General features: G+C 36.4%; 1 protein-coding gene and 1 long non-coding RNA gene across 2 annotated transcripts in view; both read right to left on the reverse strand.

Moving 5' to 3' along the window:
- Positions 1–3,018: 3,018 nt before the first annotated feature.
- The window catches only part of LOC139114114 (F-box and WD repeat domain-containing 11-A-like), a 33,860-nt gene continuing 9,829 nt past the window's right edge, over positions 3,019–27,049 (reverse strand). The window contains exons 4-15 of the mRNA XM_070675645.1: positions 14,001–14,141; positions 12,959–13,103; positions 12,343–12,433; positions 11,822–11,904; positions 10,439–10,610; positions 9,440–9,557; positions 8,915–9,029; positions 8,109–8,294; positions 7,793–7,915; positions 6,530–6,714; positions 5,794–5,895; positions 3,019–5,316 (exon numbers count right to left, since the gene is read on the reverse strand). Coding sequence (XP_070531746.1) covers positions 5,193–5,316; positions 5,794–5,895; positions 6,530–6,714; positions 7,793–7,915; positions 8,109–8,294; positions 8,915–9,029; positions 9,440–9,557; positions 10,439–10,610; positions 11,822–11,904; positions 12,343–12,433; positions 12,959–13,103; positions 14,001–14,141 — 1,585 coding nt within the window. The 3' untranslated portion in view covers positions 3,019–5,192. The remainder of the gene's footprint in view (positions 5,317–5,793; positions 5,896–6,529; positions 6,715–7,792; positions 7,916–8,108; positions 8,295–8,914; positions 9,030–9,439; positions 9,558–10,438; positions 10,611–11,821; positions 11,905–12,342; positions 12,434–12,958; positions 13,104–14,000; positions 14,142–27,049) is intronic.
- On the reverse strand, positions 20,470–23,613 carry LOC139114108 (uncharacterized). Its single transcript, XR_011547793.1, has 2 exons — positions 23,179–23,613; positions 20,470–20,634 (listed from the first exon to the last, which is right to left on the reverse strand). It is a non-coding gene; the product is annotated as an uncharacterized lncRNA (long non-coding RNA).

The raw sequence follows: 27,049 nt of genomic DNA on the forward strand, positions 1-27,049 counted from the left end.
CAAGATGTGCATCTCCAAAAATAGGCTTAGTGAGAATTCAGTAGTAACAAATATAAAGAAGAATGGATTGGTTCTTGTGCAATGATTATATGCAGCATTATTGAGAAAAGATAAACTGGAGAAAAATATACATGGAAAAATATAAATATGAACAAAACAAGTAGACTTATCATCAAGAATGCTGTAGTCACTAGGAACAATACAGGTTATGAGATTACGTATTTACATCAGTTTTGATAAGCATTGTGAAAACTCTCTGTCTGTCTGTCTGTCTGTCTCTGTCTGTCTGTCTGTCTGTCTGTCTGTCTGTCTGTCTGTCTGTCTCTCTGTCTCTCTCTCTCTCTCATTACTCTAAACAAAACAGATGTCAAACATTTTGAGGCCAGTTGTCGGAATTTTAAAGTACCTTGTCGTGCAGTAATAATAATGTCCCTAAGACGGAGTAACAGGGTAACACTATCTTCATTTGCAGTCAAAGATTTGACGCATGTATATATGATTGTCATTACTGCAACGAATATATTGGTCAAATCTTAAATGACTAAGGCGAAAACGTCTAGGGGGCATCATGAGACTATCTCTTTAGATATATGGGATTGATCCTTTTTAAAACGATAGCAAATGAACTCTCTTAGGAAGTGAACTCTTGATAAGACCAATTTCTGTCGATACCAATGACATTACTGTTTATGAAATTGCACTGTCTGCAGTAGTGTGATTGAACATGACATAGTCCACCACTTTTAATGGATAACTTTGATAAAATCGATTGTTTGACCAAAAAATACACTTCAATTCTACGTCCAAGGCAACCTTTTAGTGTACGAGTTTTTAATGGACCCTTTTCATTTGGATCTTGAATTGATACGATTCCAATGTTTTCTAATCTTTACAACTCAAAAATGTAAGTTCACAAATCTATACAAATGCAGGCCCGAGTGTTTACGGTGTATATTCCACAAACTAAACGTTAATGTTTTCACTTTCGACCTTGCCGTAGAAAATTTCACATCAAACAGAAACTGAAAGCCCAAAAGATTATGTTATGACTTTGCATTCAAATTGTTGTTAGTTTCTGTCAGTGGTACACAATGATTGCCAGTGCCCGCTACGTCTGAAATAATTGTCAGTCAGGTATTATTATATTCCACACGATGAATGTTATTATCTAGTAAACTGTTGGTGATGTATGCTGCCTCATAAATGCCAAGTAAAAATTGTTGACCAGCGAAAAAATCATATATGACCCGAAGATAAATGTTCACTTTCATAGGATTGACAAATCTGGCGCCTTAATTTCACTCACATAACAGTTGATCGATCATATATGTAGGTCGAATTGTATGGTTGAAGTTTTGAAACGGTCTCGGGTTTAAATCTGCAGATGGAAAAATCGATGCGTACTGGAATGTAAATGACATCTAGCGAAAAAGTTAAAATTACATTGAGAAACATGGTAATGAGAGTAATTTTATTTTATAAGTTGACAAAATGTCTGTCTTCTACTTGTGCCACGTCATCTGTGTTCAGCCTAAAAATGTACAATTAATACTATGTAATTATTTGATCGACACGTTCAAACTTATTTTTCTTGTCTTTAACACGATTGGAACTAATTTGGGATAATTGGATGGTGAAGTAAGGTCGTTTTAATCTGTAAATGTGAGCTCCTCTGCTTTTCTTTTTAAGCTACACAATTGTTTTTATGAGTAATTTGTAGTATTGCAATATTCAGCTATAGGGCACCTAACATTTTTGAGAAATTTGAAAAATATGCATATCCAATTCCGACGACTATATCCCTTTAAATCAGTCAAGCAGTCGTAAGTTTGGAGAGAAAGAGGTGTAACGTTGTGCAGATTTGTGCAAATCATCCGATTTCCTGGCTTTTCTTCCAATCTCAAGATCTCCAAACACTTTAGCTCTACTCTGGCTAGAGCTCTGTCAAATTTTTTGAAATTTTCATATTGCATTCTTTAAATACTATATATGTAACAACACTGCATTTTCTTTTGCAATAAAGTTCTAACATTTTGAATAGGAGGCATTTCAATTTTGCTAATCATGATTTTAATCACTCTTTGGAGTGCCAGTCTTTCAATCCATGCCACTTCAGAATGACGATAGATAATGCAAAATAAAATTATCTGCATATACTCGTTTCAAACGAAATAGTATAGTTCACAAATAGTATATAAAGTTTTGACTTAATTTTTATCATTCATACCAAAATTGAGGTTTCCTACCCAAAAATATCTATACCCCTTCATTTTTCGAGTAAACTATTTCTACCATACTAAACTTTAGATCCTTTCATCTTTTTGAAAATTATAATATGTTTCCTTGTCATCTTTGATGAGAAATATGCTTTGAAAAAATTCTATTGGTTACTGGTGCAACACCACCATAGTAGACGCAACAAATATGTATATTGGCAACATCATTGTATCACTGGCATTTCCGAAGTATAGTTGGTATATCATAATTAACATAATTTTTACAATGCAAGAGTCCCAAGACGCATGCAAATTTGCTGTGACGAGGAAACATGACACATGTATTATATTTAAACATTAGGGATGGTTGGGGGTGGGGCACTCATCGGAATCACGATGAAATTCTTCATCTGCAATGTACTAGTTTTCATATCTATATACATACACTATCCTTACTAATCTTGTGGGACTTGAAAATTCCCCAACAAGTCTTTATATATGATTTACATCCCATCACAAATCCACATGAAAACATCCAGGCTAGTGGGAATATAGATTCTTATTGAAATATTTCATCTGCTCTGTTGCAGTCGTTTACATGTTTTCATCATTGACAGACCATTGAAACAAAAAACAATAACAGTCAACTCGTTTTTTGACAGAGCTTCTGTTTTGCGAAAACTGGTCAACAGTAGTTCATCTACTGCAGAAGTTTTTATGATTTTTCTCCTATTGACAAATTACATGTTTGATGTTTGGAGCTATAAATTGGCAAAAAAACTTTCAACACAATCTTAAAGTGTTATTATGGTTTTTAATAAAATCACATTAATACAAAAGTATATAAATGAAGACAGATGTTTATCCAAAATATTTTCAAATATCTGAGTTTTAGTTGTGCACATTATTTGCAAATATTCCAACAACGGTGGGTATATTTCTTTGGCACACTGTATATACACCAATCCAATCTATAACAATGTTTAATCTTGTTATGTTATCCGAGCATTTAGAGTACAACATTATATTTCATCAGAAATATGTTTGAAATTAGAACCATATCAGTAAAATGCTATTAGATGTACAGTTTCCTTTCAAGCAAATGTCATGCTTTAACAGTTACAGGATAAACAACAAACAAATTATATTGACAACATTTTCTGAATATTACAGTCTTTATACAAAATGAGCTTGATTAGAAATCCATGACACATTTGGCCCTCATATCTCATTTCCTGTAACAAATATAAAATAACATACAATAGCACAGTTCCACAAATACCTTTACAAAATAAAAATCTTGAGAAAAACAAAATTGCTATTTGGCAACATCCTTAAATTAATACTGATTCCAACTCACATTTTCAGTACTTGATAAATATTTTTACACTTGTTAATTTCTGTACACGGCAAGATAATATTTTCTCCAACACACAGTGGCTTGATTATTTAACCAACACCAATTTTCTTTTAATAACATGTTTTTTTAATGAAAAGCTTAACTATTGTACATTGACAGGACGGTAACTGTTTTGACCAATATTCTCCTTATCAAAATTCCAATATACTGAAGAAAGTAAATATTAATTTCAATGTGGAGTAAATATGTGACAGAACAATTACAGCATCAGAGGATCCAGGTGACTTTCTGTTTGTTTATTGAACTTTTCATTTTCTTCCACTATTTTTGTTTCAATATCAACCACAGTTTCTTGTTCTACTCCCAAAGGCATGTTGAGAAACACAGTATTCAGCTTATCAACTCAGCCTGTACATGTGTACACTGCATTGTTGACGAGTGAATTCCAGTGTAGACTAGAATTCAAATGTAAACAATAACTGTACATTTTACATATAGACGCTATGTTGACAAACTAGATAGTGATTGTTTCAACTTTCTTTTGGAAGTAGAATAAGAAGTTGCAATTGATTTATAAAAAAAAAATATTGAAAAAATCATCAAAAGTTAGAGTTATTGGCCCTTTAACAGAGTCTAAAATATTCATAGTTATGTCTGTATCCAATGATAAGGTAGGTAAAAAGTTTGCTTTTAAGCTGCTTTTGTAATTATCATAGACATGATCAGTGAGAGGAAGCCTTACGAAATCACAAATAAGTACACAGTAATTCATAGTGTTGACTGAACCACAGACAGCGACACGCAAGACAAAATATCCATGATCTGCACAATCTAATTGAAAAGCAAACTTCAAATGCAGCACCCATTCATTCATTCATTTATTCATTCATTCTCTCTCTCTCTCTCTCTTCTCTCTCTCTCTCTCTCTCTCTCTCCCCCCCCCCCCCCACCCCCACGCCCACACACAAACACTTTGCTCTATTTAGTGTCAAATACATGATTCAGCTATGAAGCTCTGGTACAATCACTTAAAGAAAACGTTAAAATATTAAATGCTATTGAAAGACTCTGAAATACCGATAACCAATGCATTGAAATGTTTCTTAGATGATTGCTTACATCTTAAGAGAAACATTTACAAGAAATTAGGCATGATATACCAATAGCGTTTTTCAATATGAGCACGGACCACAGGGCTGATGGTTCACTATCATAGAACTTCACTGTAAATAGAATTACCAGCATTGTCCGTTAGTCTGCTCACAAGAAAGGAAGTACTGATAGAGGCTTTACACCGGTTATAAAACTTCAAATTGCATATTTGCTACATCTAAGTTGATCTTGAATAAAATCACCAACCTCAAATCTGCACATAAAGTTTCTGGCATTCTTTTCATTATAAAAAGTTAGTACCCTAGCATGCATAATTTGGCAGAAAATGCATACTTCCTCTTGAAAATTAATCACAACACAGTTTGGCAAATAATATTTCCACCTCATAAATATTCAACACTCATTTTGTGATACGCAATATCCGCACTGTTTTTCACATCCTGAGTACACTGTATCTGAAATGGATTTTATGTTGAAATCCCACACTTTACATTTGAAATGGTTTATATGTTGAAATCCCAGACTTTGCATTTGTTGTCGTAGGAGGCACTGATAATTTTAGTCTCATCAAAACTGATGGCGTTCACTTGGCTGTTATGTCCTTTCAGTGTATGCAGACTCTTCTCCCTGGGAAGAAACATAAAGAGTAAACTAAATTCAGGTGATTGTTTATAAACATTTTGAACATCCCAGTTATCTACAAACTAAATTCAGGTGGAGGGTATTGTACCGATACTTCTGAAGAAAAGACATTGAATCTGTTTTGAATTAACATTATGTACCGGATTACATAATGAACAGATACATTTTATCATTTTCTGTACATGCAACTTCCTTTCCTGTGAAATACTTGTATTCAAAAGACTATTTAATAGATCACAACTGATAATTTTAAATCAACAATTCAATTCAATACAACTTTATTTATCCCAAACATGGACAGTTAAATCAACAATATAACATCTGACACCTCATATTTCACTTCATGTATATTTTTTGTTTTGCATGAGGAGACTATAACAAGATTTAATCTGTAACCATGTGACTGTCACATGACATGGCAATCATTAAATCACATGACTATCTCATGACCTGGATACTTACTTTGCTATATCCCAATATTTGATCATGCCATCCTGCCCTGCACTGACAATGATGCCCTCTGGTTTATCCGAATCAGAAATCCTCAACTCCAAAGTCTCAATTCTGGAATAATTTCAAAGTCAATCATTAGGAACAAGGATAAAGGTGTAACCTTTGTATTTCATAATCACCTACATCTAGAATGTCCACATTTTCATTTTAGGTGTCGACAATGAATTATTTAATGAATTACTCATGACATGTAAGTTGTTTATCCCATAAAAATGTCATTTTGTTTCACATTGCTTTAAGAATTTGTTTAAAAACATTTTGGGAAAAAATATGTGTCATGCTTTTCAAATATATAATCCAAGAAAGGAGCAACATGAATATTCCATATTGATAAAAGAATAATTAGCAATCTTGATCGGCAACAATAATGTAGTCCCTCCTGGACCATACATGTACTGGACACTTTGCACAGCGAAGCTAAGTACATTATGGAATGCAAAGTTTGCTTGAGTCCATTATCTACCGTGAGGGGTACATTATTGCTATTATTTTATAGTTTTGGTTATGCCCATGACTTTGTAGATGTAGAAAACATCTGGGATCTCATAATACAATGCTCACCAATGTTATTTGCATAAATGTTTACTAACCATCATTCATCTGGCACTAAGTGTTTCCTGCAACTTTTATATATTCAAAACATATCTGCACAACTAAAAATTGGTACATTTAAGGAGACACTCACCTTTTTTCATGTTCTTCAAATGTTCTGACACAGGTGGCAGTGTCCACCCTCCAGAATGATATGATTTCACCCACAGCACAGGCAAAGAATCCCTTGTGAAGACTGAGTGCCATCACTGATGTAGACTGACTCACCCAGATAATCTTAGTGTGTTTTCCTGTCTTGGTGCTCCATATTCTCACACTCTGTAAGACAGATGAATATAAGTTCCATCAAAATACACATCATAGCAACAGCTTTACATGCAGGTGGTGTATACAGTATCAAAACACATCTATTTATCATCATCCTGACTGTTTGATAGCATCTACCGGTACATTGATCCGCTGGGTTTGATTTTATCATTGTGATTCATGAGTTGTTAGACTTTTGTCATTTCAATGGAAATTGTGATGCACTTCAACATCATCTGATGAAGAGGAGACTAATTTTTCATGATCACTGATTGTTTGAAAATATTGCAATACATGTATTCTCAAACTTACACAAAATGTAATTGAAGTGCCAAATGTTTTATATCTGTTGTGAAATATTACATTATGAGACATAGAATTGTTAGATCAATAACGTCATCTTTCGTTTCTATTGCCTGGCACTATTATGGCAGAATACACTTCGAGGACAGGTGTTCCGACTCTCAAACTTTTACAATATTCTTTTGGCCTACCACCTGTGGGGGTCTTTTTGAAGCTTGTGGAGTAAATAAAGTTTTCATCGGCTTAGTTTTGTGAAAATCAGGAATTTGATTTTCCCACAAAGAAACACAGGGATGGCAGCCATTTTCAAATTTCAAATACCGTTAAAGATTGGGTAATTTCTTTGTCTGGTATTAAAATTTGCTCAGTGAAACCTTGATTTTGAAAAGAAGTGGTTGAAAGTTTACTTGAAGAAAACTTGAGCAGAAGGCAAGTCTTTCATTTTTGGGGCACAGACTACCTTAAAGGCTATTTTGTTGCATGTCTTACTGGGAAAGAGCAACAGTCTGGAAAGTCACAGAGGACATGAAAGAGTAGGCAAAAGATATAGCACTCGAGGCAGAAAGAGATGCGCTGAAAGAAAAAAAAAAGATGGACAGACTGAGTGTGAGACAGAGTTATGTGGACAAGAAATTTTTAAGGAACAGCACAAAAGAAAGCTAGAGAGTGAAGATTTGTAAGAACTGGAATGGCAGTGAAGGGAGAGATACGTGTATTGTATGTAGCATATGTGTTACTTGGAATGTAAAAAATGAAATGAGATTTTAAACCCACTGAGACAACTCACCCTATCTGCTGATCCTGTCAAGACCATCGTACAGTCATCATCCATATCAATACAGAATACAGCCTGAGTGTGACCACGTAGTGTATGCAACAACTGACACCTACTTATGTCCCAGAGTTTGGCCTGTAATGAAATGTCAATTAAAACATTATTGCATGTATCTATACGAAAAAACAGTAGGCCCATATCATGCACACTTTCTCTTTTCTTATAAGTGACAATTTATGAGAAGTTTTGAACCTGTCAACGCAGGCAACTCAGAAAAATTAATATCACTTCTGATGAAAACTATTTACAAGACAAACATTTCACTTACAGTTCTGTCCTGTGAAGCTGATGCAAGCAGGTTCTGTTTTCTGACGATGGCCCAAACAGCGCCCTCATGGCCAAACAGTGTGCGTGCACAGGTACCTTTGCGTAGGTTCCAAACTTTGATGGTGCAGTCATATGACCCACTAATTAACAAATTCCTGGTGAAGAACCTTACACACCAAACCCCTTTCTGCAAGTAAAAGAAATAATCTAATTTAATGTATGGCACATGTAGCGAAGTTCGGTACATTTCTGTTTTGTACACAAAGCCCAGCGGAAATTCCTGTATTTGGTAATGAAAACATATTGCCACATTTATAAATGACGGTATGGCTATTTATTGAATTTGATGAATTTTTTTTCACATAAGTAGGGAAAATTCTCTTCAACTTTATTTCTGTAAAATGTGTGAAGTATACAGAATAGTGTGATAGGATTAACTGTACCCTAAAATAAATACACTTTATGGTGATACTGTCATTTATAAAAAAAAACAAAAACTTAATAAAATTTGCCTGGTTTCTCGCATGGAATGGTATATATACACTGGTCAGTCTGTCTGACTTGGTGCTTTTTGTGAAAAAAACTTAATATAATTTGCCTGGTTTCTCGCATGGAATGGTATATATACACTGGTCAGTCTGTCTGACTTGGTGCTTTTTGTGTGAAGTATTCTAAAAGACGGAAAAAATTATGAACATGGAGTATTTTTTAATAGCATGACATGGATTTGATAGCATGACATGGATTTGAAGAAGACTGTTACAGTAGTCTGTTGGTAAGATTTTTTAGAACACAACAATTACTTACTGTATGACCTTTGAGGGTCTGTAGTAAATTTCCACTCTTTGCATCCCACACTTTCACTGTTGTGTCTTTACTGCCACTAGCCATCCGTCTACCATCAAAGGTCACTGAAAGTACTCTGAAATAAAAAGACATGGGAAAATTTCTTATTGTCTACAAATTTTAGGAGTTAAGAATATCTTGACATTTTTATCAGAAATTATAATGTCCAGCCATTTTAAAGCAATGAGAAATTACCACCATAGACTGCACATCTCTGCATACATGTATGTCATACAACTGCAAACTGTGTTCTTTCAAAGACCTGAACAGAATTCTACAAGTGTTGTTGTTGATTAAATCTGAAAAGCGATGAAAAACATGACATAAAGTGGAAGCTCATAAGAAAGCACTGTATAAGAAAGCAATGTATATAAAAATCATGTTGAAAACACAAACAAATCTACAACTGACAAACTACAACTTCACATGTAAAATTTACAGTACATGCTGTTTGTGTACAAAGGTGTTCTGTAAGTATTCACTTACTTTCCAGTGTGACCTTTCACCTCAACTTCTTTGAAATGTCCAAGCTCCCAGTTTAATTTCAAGTATATATTGTCTTTGTAGACATTTTTCCATTTCATGTTGGCAGTGACAGGCACCTCTGAAATCAAGATAGAATCAATATGGTTAGACACTCATTGGAATAATGAAACATACATTTCAGAACATATCAGAAGTCAATTACGGAAAGAACTGAAGATCTATCTGAACTTTATGTACATTTTGAGTTCAAAAACCACCAATTTTCCATTTTGGACCAAATACAACTTTTCCTTTCTGACCATTGGGATATTGTTTGAGATGAAGAATTTCAATACTACCACAGAAACTGTGACTGAAATAGAGAAATAGCTACTCTCAGCATTCAGACAGTAGTTTTCCAAGTCAATGGTTTTCTCCTCAGAATAGAGTTTTGTCACTTTGTTCAGAGGCCCTGAATAAGTCCTGGTCCCCAACAAAAACATTGAGTGTATAGCTTTTGACCAAAGGTTGTGATTTGAACTTTAACCCCTGTACAATGTGAATGAATACATGTCTACTTTTCATTCTGTAAGCAAACATGTCAGAAATGTCCTAGATACATATACTTCTGCTGTGCATTTGTATGTAATTCTCAAGAGGGAGGGCAATTCGTAACCTATAAATTAACAGGTGAACTTTTTCTCCAGTGGCCAGCTTGGATAAAGGTTGGGAAGAGAGATAAGCAGTTCAAAGCCCAATATGTCATGGTTATTTCTGTTATTCAATTATGGTTAACCTTTAACCTTTCCAGGTCTACTTAACCAAAGGTCAAATCAGGTCATGCAGCCTGAGAATAGGGTAAACAACAAATTACAGAAGCTCACACCCACCTGCTGGTTCAACCACATCAAATTATTTGCATATATTATCAATGATTAAGTTTACTATGAAATGATTGGCGGCCACAATGGAAATCAAATTGCCTGAAAATCATCTTAACTTAGATGGTTTGTCACTAACCTATTTCAACTTCATCACACTTAGCTTTCCATATTTCGTCACTGCTAGCCAGTCTGTTCCATGTACGACTGACCTGGCACACCACTAACAGTTCTTTGGGTTGCAGAAAATGGAGAATTTTCAACGCTAAGTGTTCTGGCAATAGGGTTATGAAGTCTCTGTACTGTTTGAGCTGAAATTACAAAGTGTGTAAAACTTGTCAATTTGATGTAACTTTACCATGGTAATGGTTGCATAGTAACAGAAGATCACTGATATTTTTAGTGATTTGATCTTACAACAATTACACTCTGAGTTGATGTCTGTAGTATGAAGACATCTTTGTTTTTCCATTTCTTGAAAACCAAGTACAGGAAGAAACGTCTAGACAAACTATATATTACAATAACAGCATATCAGTTCCTGTTAGCAATATGTGATACTCTTGGTGATATTTAGATTGAAATATACTAAAATCCTTGTGGCAGTACGTACTGCTGTGACACGGACTGGTTTTACACAAAATGTGACAAGTCTATCATACTGCACATTGTATCTACCAAAATTTTGTGAATCCTTAAGAATCCATTAGGTGACACTCCTGAATGGATCAGTACATGTTCATAAGAATATGTCATAAGGTAAGTTGAACAAAGTGGGCAACAACTATAAAGAAATATCAAGTAGTATTTAATTTTTCTCAATCTTTGGTAGTTTGTAGTTTGAAATTATTTTTATGTATTGTGTGCATTTGATTTAATCAGTTCATTAAAACTAGTCACAATTGCCCACTTTTGAGTTGCTTTACAAGTAAATTCTCTAAGAGTCCACCATTGGCTCCTACATATCGCCCTCTCTAGACCCCAACAGGGTTAATGTGTATTGACTCGACAAGCTGACCTAGCCAGTTTCAATGTATGATAAGTATTGACCCTTGCTGAGCCAAACTATTGACATCACATCATAGTGCCGTACACGTGTGGGACAGTGTAGTAAACAAAGAATTGCGATGAAATTTGCTGTGCTCCATGACTGCCTGAGTTAAGGATGTTTGAACAGTTAAAAAACCCTCTCATTTCAGCACTGACATCAGAATGAAGAGAAAATTATGGACCTGTACATAATTAAACAACAAAAATCCCCAAAATAAACTTTTTTATACAAGCATGACATCACATAGCAATTTGTAATTGGTGCAAATTGTGAACACTTCACGATGAAAATGGATGAGCTATCTTAGGGCCCTTTAATAACTTACTGAAGCTACTGGACCCCCTAGCATTATGTTGATTTGTAAAATTCCTGAGTCTTCCTAATAATTTTGATACATAATCACGGCCGAACAGTCTATACTGTTACAATAAAGGAGGAAAAGTATAAAATAATCTAGGAACAATTACTCACTGCAAGGTAGCTTGAAATGTAATATAACTGTCTGGAATCCAATATTCTCATCATTTTGTGAAGAAATTCATTTCTTTGAACATCTGTGAAAAAGAAAACCATTTTCAATAGAAAACACATTAAATCTCAAACTGAAATTTCTTACAGAATTTAAAACGTAAATGAAACTATATAATTTCAAAATGCTATTTTTTTTATTGAAGGTTAATCCTGCATCATTTGTCTCATTTATATTGATTATTTGACTTAATAAACTGGGAACAGCTTCTACATGAGTGGATGAAAGAAAATTTGATACTTTAGAATCAGTGAATGATACTGGAAATAAATGTGACATTTATCCAAACAAGATACAGAAACTAAATAGATAGTCAATAAATAACATAATTTGTGCAGAAGTTTTACAGCTAGAGAGAAACTGGCAGAAAAACACATGGTCTTGCAATGACTTTATTACAGTAAAATGATTTATGGGCTTTGACATTCATTTGACCTTTGACACCATAATGAGGTCAACTCACCACTCCAGCAGTCACCGTACCAATGATAGAGTTGCCAGGCTTCATCTGGTACGACCGGTATTGGAGCTTGATATTCCGGAGCTGTTCCACACTGCAAGACGCATGTATAGGATTTCATGAACAGAACTGGGAACGCCATAGAATGCAGGGGTAACATCATATGATGGGGAATTTGGGATACAATCACCAGACAGGGCAGGGGGGAGAGTAATACCAAAGGATGGAGACACTATAGGCAGGCGAGGGAATACCACAGATGTATATTGATTTAAAAACTTTTGAAAACAATTAATACACTTCAGATTAATTTCTCAATCTGATTAATATGTGATTTATAAAGTAACATTGTTCAAACAACCAACAGGAAATATCAAATTTACTAATTTCTGTAACAAAACAATTGATAAATGTAAATATTACAGTTATAGTTAGGTTTCCAGAAGTGCTCAATTTTTGAAATAGAAACCTATATGTGGCTTTTTTTTAAATAAATAAAATAGGACAATTAACATACCCCCCCCCCCCCCCAATTAAGTGCTGAGTGAGTTGTAAACACAATGGTGCTGTTGAATTTCTGCTGAATAACATTTAATGACAATGACACTCCTCAACTCACCGGTGATTTTCGCCGTCTTGTCAGTTCAATACTACTCATTGATTTCAACAGAGTGGGATTTGCAATGACTGGTTCGTAAACAAGTTTGCCGTCTCGAGGACTCTCATCTTGTAAATGACGTCTTAGGGGAGGAAGACTTTGTGATCTGCAGACAAATATTTCAATATTCACTGATATGATTTTCTGTCAGATATTTTACGGGTAAATCATAAGTCTAAAGTCTGTGAGAGAGCAAAATGACTAATATAGTGAACACATGGTCGATAGACTCTCTCTGCATTGGCAGGGTATAATATTACCGTAAGTCTAACTGTACATCTTCCGTTGAGAATAATAGAATTTTGCATGTGCTAAAAATGCTATACAGAATGTCTGTTCTGATATTTTTCAACCTTTTTCCAGGCACCCTACGGTATACACAGTGAGTGCTTCTGTGCGTTCACTGTTGGCAGCATTACAGGGCCCATTAGAATATTGCAATATCTGTCATGTGATTTGCATGTAGTTTAACAGGTTGCCAATGTGCACTCTCAAACTTGCCCCACACTAATGTTAGAAATCAGATCGGACATTGGTGTGACCTCGTGTAAGAATGGAAACAACTTAGACCTACATGTAATGATAACCTAGTCACAAATAATAAATTTATTACAAAATACAAAAAGTATGTGCTTGTCATTAGCACTGAGCATACTTCGTACACACTTTGCCATATTTTCATGGGAACCTAAAAGATCTACAGGCAGGTTTCACATCAACAATGATAATGGCTAAATATCCTCATCTGTGGAAGTACTGAAGAGTACAGTCTAAACTGACTGTGTACTGGGTAGTTGTATTTGACAACATGTGGCCCTACTTACATGTCCTACATGTAAATATCTCGATCAAAAATTGAAATATTTCATAACTTGATTCGTCCTCACTGCTTTCACTTTTCCAAATTTACTCCAGTTACAACATTGAGTAGTCCCTGCAGGTATTACAGACAGAGTGTACGTTATTCACATGAGACCATACAAAAAATGTTTGACCATGTTACCTTGGCAACACTGATGTAGAATTGGACTTTGAAACAAACAGAGGAGATCCTGATCTCTGTTTTGGTGAGGGCGGTTTCTTCGGCAAAGTTGGTAATTTTCCTGTGTTCTTCATTACTTCCGACCACCTTGACTTGTAATTTCTGAAAAATTCAATTTCAAATATTTCACTTTAATCAATACTAGAGAAAAATACATTGTAATTTACAACAATCGGACACACCATACATCATACAATCCACTTAGCATAATATGGTTACAGGGATCTGCTGATGGCAAGATGAGTCCTGGTTGCTCATTAGGGACCGTCTCAGATTGTCGCAGAAGTTCAAAAAGCGAAATTTATTCGTTTAGGGGGGGGAGGGGGTTTGACCTCCATTCAATTAGTGAACTTCACTTTCGCACTTTTATTTTGTGATCACAAGTTTTCGTGTGTTTATTTTAATTAAAGAAAAACTGCACACTCGTGCCAACAAATTTGTAACTGTTTCCATCTCGTTTGTGCCCCAAACACAATTTACCGATAGGAACATTGTATTCTAAACATTTCATTCATCAAATTATATACATAGACAAAAAGTATAATTTTTTTAAAAATGTGCTATTTATAAGCGTCTGCTCTAACACTAGATGTCTTTATTCTCACTTGTTATGCACCTGGTCATAGTCGTTTCAATATGATTGAACATGCCTGGCCCCTTGTCAAAGCTTCTCGCTTATTTACCGCCCCTACCAAGTACAAATTGCGTGTTCACAAAGACAAAGAATAGCACAAGAGATGCAAAAAGGGAAAGTAAAATAAAATGAAACTTTTATAAAGGTAAAATGCCCTGTTAGTACTCAAATCTGATCGATTACTTAATTGTAATGTGGCAAGGGGAATACGTCTATTATAGCTATAGCAAAATGCAACATTGTACTCTCAGGCAGACATGAACATTTCGCACTTTTGAAGTTTCGTTTAGGGGAGGGGGGAGGGGGTTTTGATCTAAACGAAGAAATTTCGTTTCTTGAACTTCTGCGACAATCTGAGACGGTCCCTTAATATTCATGAATAAATTTGAATAATGAATATTAATGACTTTGTTGATTCTTACATAAACACACATACATACATAAATACATACATGCATATACATACATACATATATACACACTACAATCAAACAGTAGAAACATATCAAACATATATACACTGTTGAATTCAAGACACACACACACACACAAAACAATACTGTACAGCTACTTGTTTGGTTTCATTACATTATTGGTATATTTTCTTTTAAACATTACTAAAATCATTACTTGCACAATACTAAACATTGAAAGGCAGTTATTTCTTACAGGGTGAAGATGGTCATTAGAATTGAACAAGTCATCGTTGATGACACAGTCCCCACTTGTTAATGGGTACTTTGATTACAAGTCCTCAGAGAGGATAGAGTCCTCTTCATTAATTAGGTCTGTGATAAAAATACTTTGATACAGATGGCACTCAATGGCCAAGAATGAGTTCCATGGTGATGAAAACATAAAACCAATGTAGGCCACCATCCTAAAGTTCATAAAAGAGTCAACTAGGAATTAATCAGCAGGGTGTTGCAAAACTTTTTGGCATACAATCCTAATACTTAATAGATTATCACTGGTACCATATTTCATGAAGTTGACGCAGTATTTACAACAAACTATGAGATCAACATCTGTATCAAGTTTCATCAAATTGACGTTGTATTAATTTGTGGCTATATCACTCTAATTAGGAAAGTTCATTACATATGCAATTACAAATCAATTAAAATGACACTGATAAATGTCTTTTTCAATGTTAAAGCAATGTGAGCTTAACATCTGTGCAAAGTTTCATGAAATTTGGTGCAGTATTTCTTGACATATCAGCCTACCCTTACCGAAAATTATTTCTACTGCAAATTTGCCGTAAGTTTGCTGCAAATATGCAGCAAGCATATAGCTTGCAGGAAGGAGTTGCAGAAGTTTGCAGGTAGATGTGACCCTCCTGCAAACCCTTAAGTCAGTTTGCTGCAAATTTGCGGCAAACCAGATTATTGCTGCAAATATGCAGCAACACATGATTGACATATTTCCCACTATTTCATTACCAGGGAGTACACACTACACACTGAGTACTGTTGCACTTCGTGACCAGTCATGTGTAAGCAACATAAAATTGATCTTTCATTTATATTTTATGTTCCTTTATTTCATAACAGACAATCCACTTTTTAAATTATAATAACTGGTAATGCTAGATAATGAACAGCTTCAGTTATGCTGGTGAAAGCATTGCATGGATATAGAGTGCATCTATAGTATATACTGTAGTGACATGATGTAATAAAAGTGCCCTTTGACAATCTGGTTGGGTAAATTATGGTTGGATCGAAAACTGAATTTTTAGGGAAACAAATTTTTGAAACAGGGACTTGTCTGTCTTGCAAGTTACACCCTGTATTTTCTGCGAATGATACCAAAATGCAAACAGTTTCGAACGAAATGTGCGTTTGATGATGGTCTGTAAGGACACGTCGTAGACTTTTGTTACTGCAAATCTGACTACCTCCAAGCAGAGTAGTGGCTGTGCTCCAAGCTATTCATCCCATCAATATAGTACATGTATACGGTACGTACAATGCACTGCAGCTTACAGCCTGTCCCATCGATGCCGCTGACAAAATCTCGCCTTCTGATAACATGGGTCGAGGTAAAAGGCTTTTGTCCATGTTTTCAGCGTTAGAGTTATATTGCCGAGCACAAATTTGAGGTTTAGGATTACACTCCATCCCGAGTCGCTGTACGAAAATTCAAAGCGCCGCTTCACCAACGTCCAACACGTCCTGTGTATCAGCTGCGAGCAGCCGACATGTTTACACTCTCCGGTCACGGTTCATCAAGGTCAGTTCGCGCATTGATATTGATTCTTCGTGCTGAAAGAATTTTTACTCTCTTTTTAGTCTTTCTATGATAAAAATAACCATTTTCATTAAACTAATAAATTAAATGCTATATAAGGTATGAAATATAACGGATTGGTGCAGATGTAGAGTCAATTCCAGCATTTAAAAACGGGACTACATTATCAATCGCGTAATGATTTATAGATCGCACTTCCGTTATCGTCATGAGGCTTGATCGGCGCGAAGTTAGATTTTAGTACCATCGGCCAGTGTCGGCTGCGTACTTGTGAGCAGGGAGTTTTCTAGTGTACAATTTCGTGATCTTTCTATGGAATCGCCAGCCAAATGATATCACATAGTTGCAAAAACGTGTATACAGTACCAGGGACAGGCGGAGTTCTAAATTTGTGAACGCGAGCGGCAGTAAAGATGCCGACTATATTTTCTGAGTACGGTATTTACACACAGCACGGTGAGATGAGACCTGCAACCGGACCGGGAATCGTCCAGCGTCTGCGAGCCGTTCAGAATGTAAGTCAATGTACCGTTCGTCTGTACATCGATCGCTATAATTATGTTCTGTAATCATTGTATTGCAATCTTTACCTAAAGATAAATTTTCGTTGAGTACTGATTTATACTGAATTCACTTTCGTTTCACAACAGTTACTTACTAACAGTAACTGAGGAAGTGTTGAGATTTTTGCAGATTGTCGCCGTCGTGTATGTAAACAACATACGGCGAGTTGTCCGCTGTCGGACATTTTAATCATTATTAATTTAATTTCGATCATGAATATTTATGCATTTTCTGCTTCAATTTTTCAACTTCATTTTGTCTCATTTTCAAATAATTATCGATTTCTTTCATGAAATTTACAATGTTTGGTCAAACGGTAAAAACTTACACTCTTCCTGAATGATTTATATTTTTCAGAATCCATTGCTGGTACACTAAAGGGGACAAGAAATTCAGAGAACAGAAAGCCAAATCGCAGCCTTTGACAGTAATGTAAATGTTACATGAAACTTCTCAAGTCAAAAGAAAATCTTGACATGATCATGACACTTATGTGGCATGAAATGAACATGGCATATAAAATAAATTGTACCACAATTGAATTTAACCTTTTTTCTCTGTCATCTTTTTGTTTATAATAACTTTATTTGCGCTGACGCCTGACCATTGTTTCTCGTGAAACTGGTATTTCAGAGTTTAGTTGGATAAATAATATTTATATATTGGCGGACTGTGGACAGCACAAGATGTGTTTTATCCAACTAAACTCTGAAATACCAGTTTCACGAGAAACAATGGTCAGCGCAAATAAAATAATTTGCTGTATGGAGTTTGCGGCAAATTTTCAGTAACATTCAAATTAATTTGCAGCAAGTTTGCTGCAAGGATTGTGCCGCAAATTTGCTGCAAAGAGTTTGCAGCAATGTTGCGGCAAGGAGTTTGCTGCAAATATGCAGCAAGTTCACAAGAAACCTAATTTGCATCTGAAAAATGAACCACCCGCATATTTGCCGCAAATAGTTTGCTGCAAATTTACTGCAAAGCTTGCGGCAAATTTGCAGTAACAGTTTGCGGGAGGCCTAAAATTTCGGTAAGGGTACTTACAAAACTTCAATAATTGACATGTTACTGCTACATGACGTGAAACAAATTGAAGAGCATATGTGTGAAATAGGTCAATGTCCTTGTACCAACTTTGAATGATACTGGTGGAAATATGTCTGAGTTATGGCTCTGTACATTAGAAAATTGTAACAAAATCACTGCCATGCAGCGATATTTGATCTTACTGTTTAAAAAATCAACATGTACCGTATATGTATTACATAAGTCAATGTCCATGTACCAACTTTGAATAGGATCAGTTGAGACTTGCCAGAGTTATGGCTCTCGACATGAAACAACCATAACAAAATTGCCATCATGTGGCCATATTGACCACTTGTGAAACCAATCGACATACATATGTATAAATAAGTCAATGTCCTTGTACCAACTTTGAATAAATTCGCTGGATACACGTCTGAGTTATGGTTCCGGACATGAAAAAATCGGGAAAAAAATGGCCACACAGCGGCCATATTGGATTGTATCACAAAACAAATCAATGTGCATATGTATGACATAGGTCAATGTCCTTGCACTAAGTTTGAATAAAATTGGTGAATAAAATCGTACGTGTCCAAAGGACATGAACAAATTGTAACAAAATGGCTGCCATGCAGCCATGTTGGATCATATCATGAAACAATTGACGTACATATGTATGACATAGGTTAATGTCATTGTACAAACTTTGAATAAAATCGGTTGAGATATGCCTGAGTATTGTGGCTCTGTACATGAAAAAATCGTAACAAAATGGCCACACGGCAGCCATATTGGATCATATCACAAAACAAATTGACATGCATATCTATGACATTGGTCAATATCCTTGTACCAACTTTGAAAAAAATCGGTTGAAACATGTCTGAGTTATGGCTCTGTACATGACAAAATCATAATAAAATGGCTGCCTAGCGGCCATATTGGATTGTATCACAAAACAAATTGACGTGCATATGTATCACATAGGTCAATGTCCTTGTACCAACTTTGAATAAAATCGGTTGAGATATGTTTGAGTTATGGCTCTGTACATGAAAAAATTGTAACAAAATGGCCGCCTGGCAGCCATATTGGATCGTATCACAAAACAAATTGACATGCATATCTATTACAGTGGTCAATATCCTTGTACCAACTTTGAAAAAAATCGGTTGAAACATGTCTGACTTATGGCTCTGTACATGAAAAAATCGTAATAAAATGGCCGCCTGGCAGCCATATTTTGATTGTATCACAAAACCAGTGTTTGATCTAGGACTTCAAAAATAGGGGCCATCGCGGGCCCACTCCCTTGAAAAAAAGGGGCCATTGGCAAAAAAAGGGGGCCATGCTGGGCCCCTTGCAATTTTTAAAGAGGGCCCTTGTTGATCCCAACCAGCGGATAAAAAGTGGTCCCCAGAATTATTAATCAAATTAAAATTGCAATTAATTGTTTTTAAAAGGCTTATAATGGACAGATTGGGTTGCCAGGCAACATTTGCAAAGACAGATTCCACTGTGCTGAAGGAATTGACAAAAAGGTGCAGTAGCTGTAACTATTGATATTTTTCTTTCTGTGTGTCATCCAACAACGGCAGTTTTCTATTGAGCTTGAAGTTATTTCACTAGCATTCAGTTTGTCAACTACGTTTTAGTTATTCACGTTTTACTTGTAAAGTAAACCCTTATTGTTCACAATTTAATTTAGATTTAATTGTCAACAATACCACTGCTAGAAATAGAGTGGATATTCAGACTTTGTTGACAAACTTGATTTTTTTAAGAATTACAAAAACGATTTTGATACTCAGAATGAAAACACTGAAAGCAGCCTATTAAAAGTGACAGCTACTGTCCCTTTAATCAAATTATATGAATAAGCTACTGAAGTGACTGGCAGTTCACCTGCAAGAAGGATCTCTACAAAAAGACAGACGTACAGGTGAGTCAACATTTAATAACACACTTTTATTCAGTTTTTTTTTTCAACTTTGGACCATTTTCTCTACTCAATACTGATGATTACGCATATGTTTTATTGCAGACGTGTACCATCAGCTACCATTCATCATGTCCATAGTACAGCCAGTGCCATTGTGACAGCCACTTCACCTGAGAGAAGAAAATATGATTTTTTTATTGAGCTGTACACATTGAAATGCCAAATCTGATTTAATAAAAATTTCACCCTAACATGTACCATTTCTGAATTAATTTTAGTAAAGAGTAAAGGAATAAAATAACAAGCGACCTAGCGGCCGATATAGCTCCGCTGTGTTTATGTAGAGAATAACTATTTTTGACACATGTTAATGAAGAAGGGTGGAAATCTTTGATAGCTATTTAATGCAGTGGTCAGAAAAAAAGTGGCTAAAATAAGCTGCAAAAATACGCAATTGAAGATTTCATCATACTTTGAATGTATCACATAGGATCATCCTAAGAACATGTCAACCAAAGCTATCTGATGAGAGTTTTTGAGAATAAATTTTTTGACCAAAAATGGCAACAATTGCCCCCAAAAGTAAAATTGCAGATTTCATCATAATTTCAAAAGATCAAAATTAGTTCATCTATAGAAACCTGTATACCAAATTTCAAAGCTGTTAGACCAGTACTTTTGAGAAACGCATTTTTTGACCAAAAATAGGAAAAATTGCCCCAAAATTCAAAATTGCAGATTTCATCATAATTTCAATAAATATCATTTAGTTCATCTATGGAAACCTGTATACCAAATTTCAAAGCTATCAGATGAGTAGTTTTGAATATACACATTTTTTGACCAAAAATGGCAAAAATTGCCCCAAAAATACAAAATTACAGATTTCATCAGAAATTCAACATATATTACTTAGCTCATCTGTAGAAACCTGCATACCAAATTTCAAAGCTATCAGACCAGTACTTTTTGAGAAACACATGCTTTGACCAAAAATGGCAAAAATTGCCCCAAAATTACAAAATTTCAGATTTCATCATAATTTCAATAATTATCATTTAGTTCATCTGTAGGAACCTGTACACCAAATTTCAAAGCTATCAAATGAGAAGTTTTGGAAATACACATTTTTTACCAAAACTGGTAAAAATTGCCCTAAAATGACAATATTGTAGATTTCATCATAATTTCAATAATATCATTTAGTTAATCTGTAGGAACCTGTATACCAAATTTCAAAGCTATCGGATGAGTAGTTTTGGAAATACACATTTTTTGACCAAAAATGGCAAAAATTGCCCCAAAAATACAAAATTACAGATTTCATCAGAAATTCAATACATATTACTTAGTTCATCAATAGAAAGCTGTATCACCAAATTTCAAAACTATCAGACCAGTACTTTTGAGAAATAAATTTTTTGACCAAAAATGGCAAAAATTACCTTAAAAATGCAAATTTGCATATTTTTGCACAATTTGAACAAATCTGAAATAGATCATCCCTAGGGACCTATGTACCAAATATCAAAGCTATCTGACTGACAGTTTTGAAGAAGAAGATTTTTAAAGATTTTTTTACCAAAAATGAAAAAATTGCCTTAAAAATACAAATATGCAAATTTCGCCACAATTTGAACAAATCTGACTGAAGTCACCCTAAGCAAACTGCATATCAAATTTCAAAGCAATCGGACAAGCGGTTTTAGAGAAGAAGATTTTTTTACCAAAAACACCAAAAATGCCCCAAAAATACAAATATGCAAATTTCACCATGATTTGAACAAACTGAAGTGAGGTCACCTTAAGTCAACTGCATATAAAATTTCAAAGCAATTGGACTTGCGGTTTCAGAGGAGAAGGCAATTGTTGACGGACGACGACGGACGACGACGACGACGGACGACGACGGAAAATCAACCTATTTGATAAGCTCCGCGTCGCTGACAGCGGAGCTAAAAAGAGGGGGTAAATAAATTAAAAAAATAAACTATTAAAAATGTTAAATAGGCCTACTAGATATTGGTATCCAGAGAAATAATAAACTTAGATTTGAGAGCGTGTCCTTTATCTTATATTTCTTCAAAATTTCAAGTTTAAAGGACTAAAATAAAATTTGGGGTTCACGTAAATAAGTTGAAAAAAAATAAATTATCAAACCTGTAAAATACTAGATTATGTATACTAGAGAAAATTTAAACAGACAAAAACACGCTCACTCTCTATTTGTTTGATGACAGAAATATGAAATATCTAAACCGTTTTTGTACTACTGGAAACCCCACATGGCTACCAGGCTGGTATGCGAGTCACTGCCAAACGAATAAATAAATAACAAGTGACTTGTCCTCGGAAACTCGCAGCCAGTTTACAAACATAACCAATTATATTCCCTACCACTCGGATATTTTGATCACCCCAAGAAATGTCAGAAATTAGCGTCCACAACACCATGCATGATGCACTGAATACCAGTCCCGGCCACTCCATCATGTAAAATAGTTATACCGTATAGCATTGCTTGTTATTTGACCATAACGTCCTACAGTCAAAGCTTACATATGGTTAGCCCTGCGTACAGGTCTGTGTGTTCCCGGCGATATACGGAGGCCGTAGCCGTATAACGCCGAGAACACACAGACATGTACGCAGGGCTAACAGATGGTAGCCTTACATATCGGAGTCAACGGTAAAATTCCCAAAATTGTATTCACCTGCGGGGTGCGGTTGTGTTGCGAACCGGTAGCATCGGTCTGCGTGTCAGTTTCTGACACTTCCATCGTTGTACCTCCTTCATCGTCGGGCGTGGGTGAGGAGACAACCCGACGCGTTGGCTTTACAGATGTAGTCACGGCATATCGTATAGCCGCTGGCATAGCTAGCTACGCATGGCCTTCTGCACACGTCCCGTCAAAGGCGTCATCCCAACTTACGTCATTGTCGCAAAATGTCGTGATTGAATATATACCACGTTACGGTAAATCCTCGTGTTGTCGTAGAGCATGGGCGTAAAACATAGTGGCCTGGCAGAAACAAACTACCAGGCGCCGGCCTTGAATTATTGCGCCCGAAATGGCGCCATGGCCTGTGAAAATAGCGCCATTGCTGATTTTTTTGCGCAAAATGCGCAATGGCGCACTCTAGATCAAACACTGCAAACCAAAGTGACGTGCATATCTATGACATTGGTCAATGTCCTTGTACCAACTTTGAATAAATTCAGTTGAAACATGTCTGAGTTATGGCTTTGTACATGAAAAAATCGTAATAAAACGGCCGCCTGGCAGCCATATTGGATCGTATCACAAAACAAATCGACATGCATATCTATGACATTGGTCAATGTCCTTGTACCAACTTTGAATAAATTCAGTTGAAACATGTCTGAGTTATGGCTTTGTACATGAAAAAATCGTAATAAAACGGCCGCCTGGCAGCCATATTGGATCGTATCACAAAACAAATTGACATGCATATCTATGACATTGGTCAATGTCCTTGTACCAACTTTGAATAAAATCGGTTGAAACATGTCTGAGTTATGGCTTTGTACATGAAAAAATCGTAATAAAATGGCCGCCTGGCAGCCATATTGGATCGTATCACAAAACAAATCGACATGCATATCTATGACATATGACATATAATCCTTGTACTAAGTTTGAATGAAATCGCTCCTTGCATCTCTGAGATATCTGCGTGAACGGACGGATGCACGCACACACGCACGCACGCACGCACGCACGCACGGACGCACGCACGGACATGACCAAACCTATAAGTCCCCCCGGACGGTGTCCGTGGGGACTAATAAAGATTACTGAAATAACTTTCTGTGTGTGTTATATTTTTCTCATGACTATGTACTACTACATCTTGAAAAATTATATAAAAATTGTTTTGAATTTGAATTGCAGTATAAAATAATTGAAAACTGTTCAATCTTCAATGAGTTCACTTTCAAAAAAAAATCACAGCCATCTACATGTACACTTTGAACTTCTGAAGGAAAAAAAAACAGACTGGCACAATGAAAATCTGACAAGATAATTTGACACAGGCAAATTACACCTTCAGAATGAATACATCAATTTCAGTTGGGGAAAAATAACTTTGTTGGGGTCTACTGATTACAATGTTGCCAAATTGAGATTGTGTCCTAGCAACGTGATATGGAATGAGTTCGTACAGTTCATCGTTCTAAAAATAGTCTCACTGTTTTGACTGTAGCCAGCTGTTCACATGGTTCACTTGTGGTTGTACAAACGACGATGTTTCTTCTTTGCCCACAATTCTACGGCGCGATCATAGTTGTACTCAGCAACTGTTGGTCCGTCCACAGCAATACGGACTAAACTGTCGACACTAACCTGACTCAGACGATTTCTTGGGGTTGTCTTGATTATCTTCAGTTGTGAAAAAATTCGCTCAGAGTCTGCAGTATGACACGGCAAAACACGGTAGATTTTGGCTAACTTCGCCATACTTGGAAAGGCCTGCTGAACCACTCTGTTGGTGCACAAAAGTTCTACGATGGCTTGCGGTTCGACATTCGGTTGTTTCAGTATTGAGTCTCTTGCATAATTCTTGAAACTCGACCACTCGTTGACTGCTTCTGTTGTGATATCATGCTGACCCTGTTTCGAACTGCTTCGTCGCCGTAGTTTTGAGAGTCGTTCACGTGCAGACGTGCTGTGTCGAATATATCGAAGCAGGATAGAATACCAACATCTTCACTCGGAAATTGTTGCTCGATGTTGCCGATAAGGGTAGCTATGTACCGCTCGATGACTTGCTTGACAGTTGACTCGTCTGTAGCGCGTTTCTTCACGGTGATGTCAAACTTCTCTAGTTCGTCAATAAAACTGCCCAACGCTCTAAAGTTCTCACCGCCAACACTATCTGCTTCAGTGTTGTCACTGTTGACAAGACGAGGGGATTGAGGAGACTGTGTTCGAACTCGTGTGCTTGGAAAGCCTTCGACAACTTGCTCAGATGTGGGAGAACGTCACACAGCAGCAGCATGGTAGCGATGAACGGATACGCTGTCAGTGTGTGGTAGAGTCCGATAGCTTTCACGTCACCGCGTTCTTCACCTTCCCGTTCAAGACTAACTAGGACACTGCGAAAAGTCTCTTTTAATCTTGCCACAGATAAGTCGATGCTCAACCATCTTGTCGATGAAGGTTCGATTGGTTTGATGACTTTCTCACCCAAAGTTGTCTGCACTGCATGAAGGCCAGCCATGCGAACTGCACTGTTGTTGAAGAAGTCGTACAGCTGACGTAGTACGGTGTAAAACTTCTTCACGACTGGTACTGCAGCTGCTGCTTGCGACGATGCTAACTGTAACCTATGGGCACAGCAGTGGATGCCTATCGCCGTTGTTGCAATTTCTTGAAGCCGCTTGACGACTCTGTTGTGCTTTCCAGTCATCACTGCTGCGCCATCAGTTCCAATCCCAACAAGGCCGTCATGGTTGAGGTCCACTTGTTTTTCCCGGAAGAATGATGTCACGTGGGCGGTGATTGTCTCTGCGTTGAGCGAAATTGTTGGCGACTCGTCTAGGGTTTCGTCAAATTTCAACGGCTCGATCAGCTTCAGAAACTTGACACACAGCTGCCCATATTCGTCAAGAAAACGACAGTTCAAAGTAAATTGTTCGTTTACGCTGACATCTGAAGTCTCGTCAAGCATGATTGCAAAAAATTCAGACTGCAACATCTCTTGGATGGATTTGTCACTACAATATGTGACACTCTTCGAAACGTTCAGGTCATCTTTGATGGACAGGCCAAGTTCAGTCAGTAAGTCTTACAACTGTTCAAAGTTTGACGTATGTGGTATTCGACGTTTCGCTAGGTGATATAAACACTTGAAAGCTGAAACTATCGCGTCTTGTTTCACCTCGAGTTGAATGGTTTCGCCTAAATCTTGCGTAGTAGTGCTCAAAAGTTCTAATTTGACGGCATCGCGGTGGGCGGCTGTTTGCTCGTGCTCTTTCACGCTGACCAAACGAAGACGTCTGCATGGCGTCTTGTTCCACACATCTCTATCATAGGGACGCTTGTCGTACTTTTGACAAAGTCTACAGTACATACCCTCATTAGAAATGTAGTACAACCACGTCTTGCGACCATTCGCCCATTCTTCTCTGTAGGTAGTTGCTTGTCGTTTCTTTTTCATTGCGGGAGACTCGGCATTGGTAAGTCTTGACTTCTTGGAAGCGTTGACCGGATTCTCATTTTTGTCACTGGGCACCTTGCGTTTCGTTGCAGAAAAGTAACGATCTAACGACATGATGAAATACTCTGAATACTGCTTGAAGATAATAACTGGAGGAAACTATAGGAACGTGTGTCACTTGTGTTGTCGATCACAAAATGGACACAGATAGTCGATTTTTTGTCGCTTTTAAACCATTTCTTGCATATGATTAATTTAGCTTTTAGGAAAACAAAAAAATCGGCATGATCAATCGTTTATTTGAAACAATACTCATGTGCAACATTTTACTTTTGTCGGTACCACCGGGGGTGCTAATATGGGTTTTGATTTTTACCGTTCCATTGAAGATCTCCCCAC

Source organism: Ptychodera flava, chromosome 2 (assembly GCF_041260155.1).
Source record: "Ptychodera flava strain L36383 chromosome 2, AS_Pfla_20210202, whole genome shotgun sequence".
NCBI classification, from domain to species: Eukaryota; Metazoa; Hemichordata; class Enteropneusta; family Ptychoderidae; genus Ptychodera; species Ptychodera flava.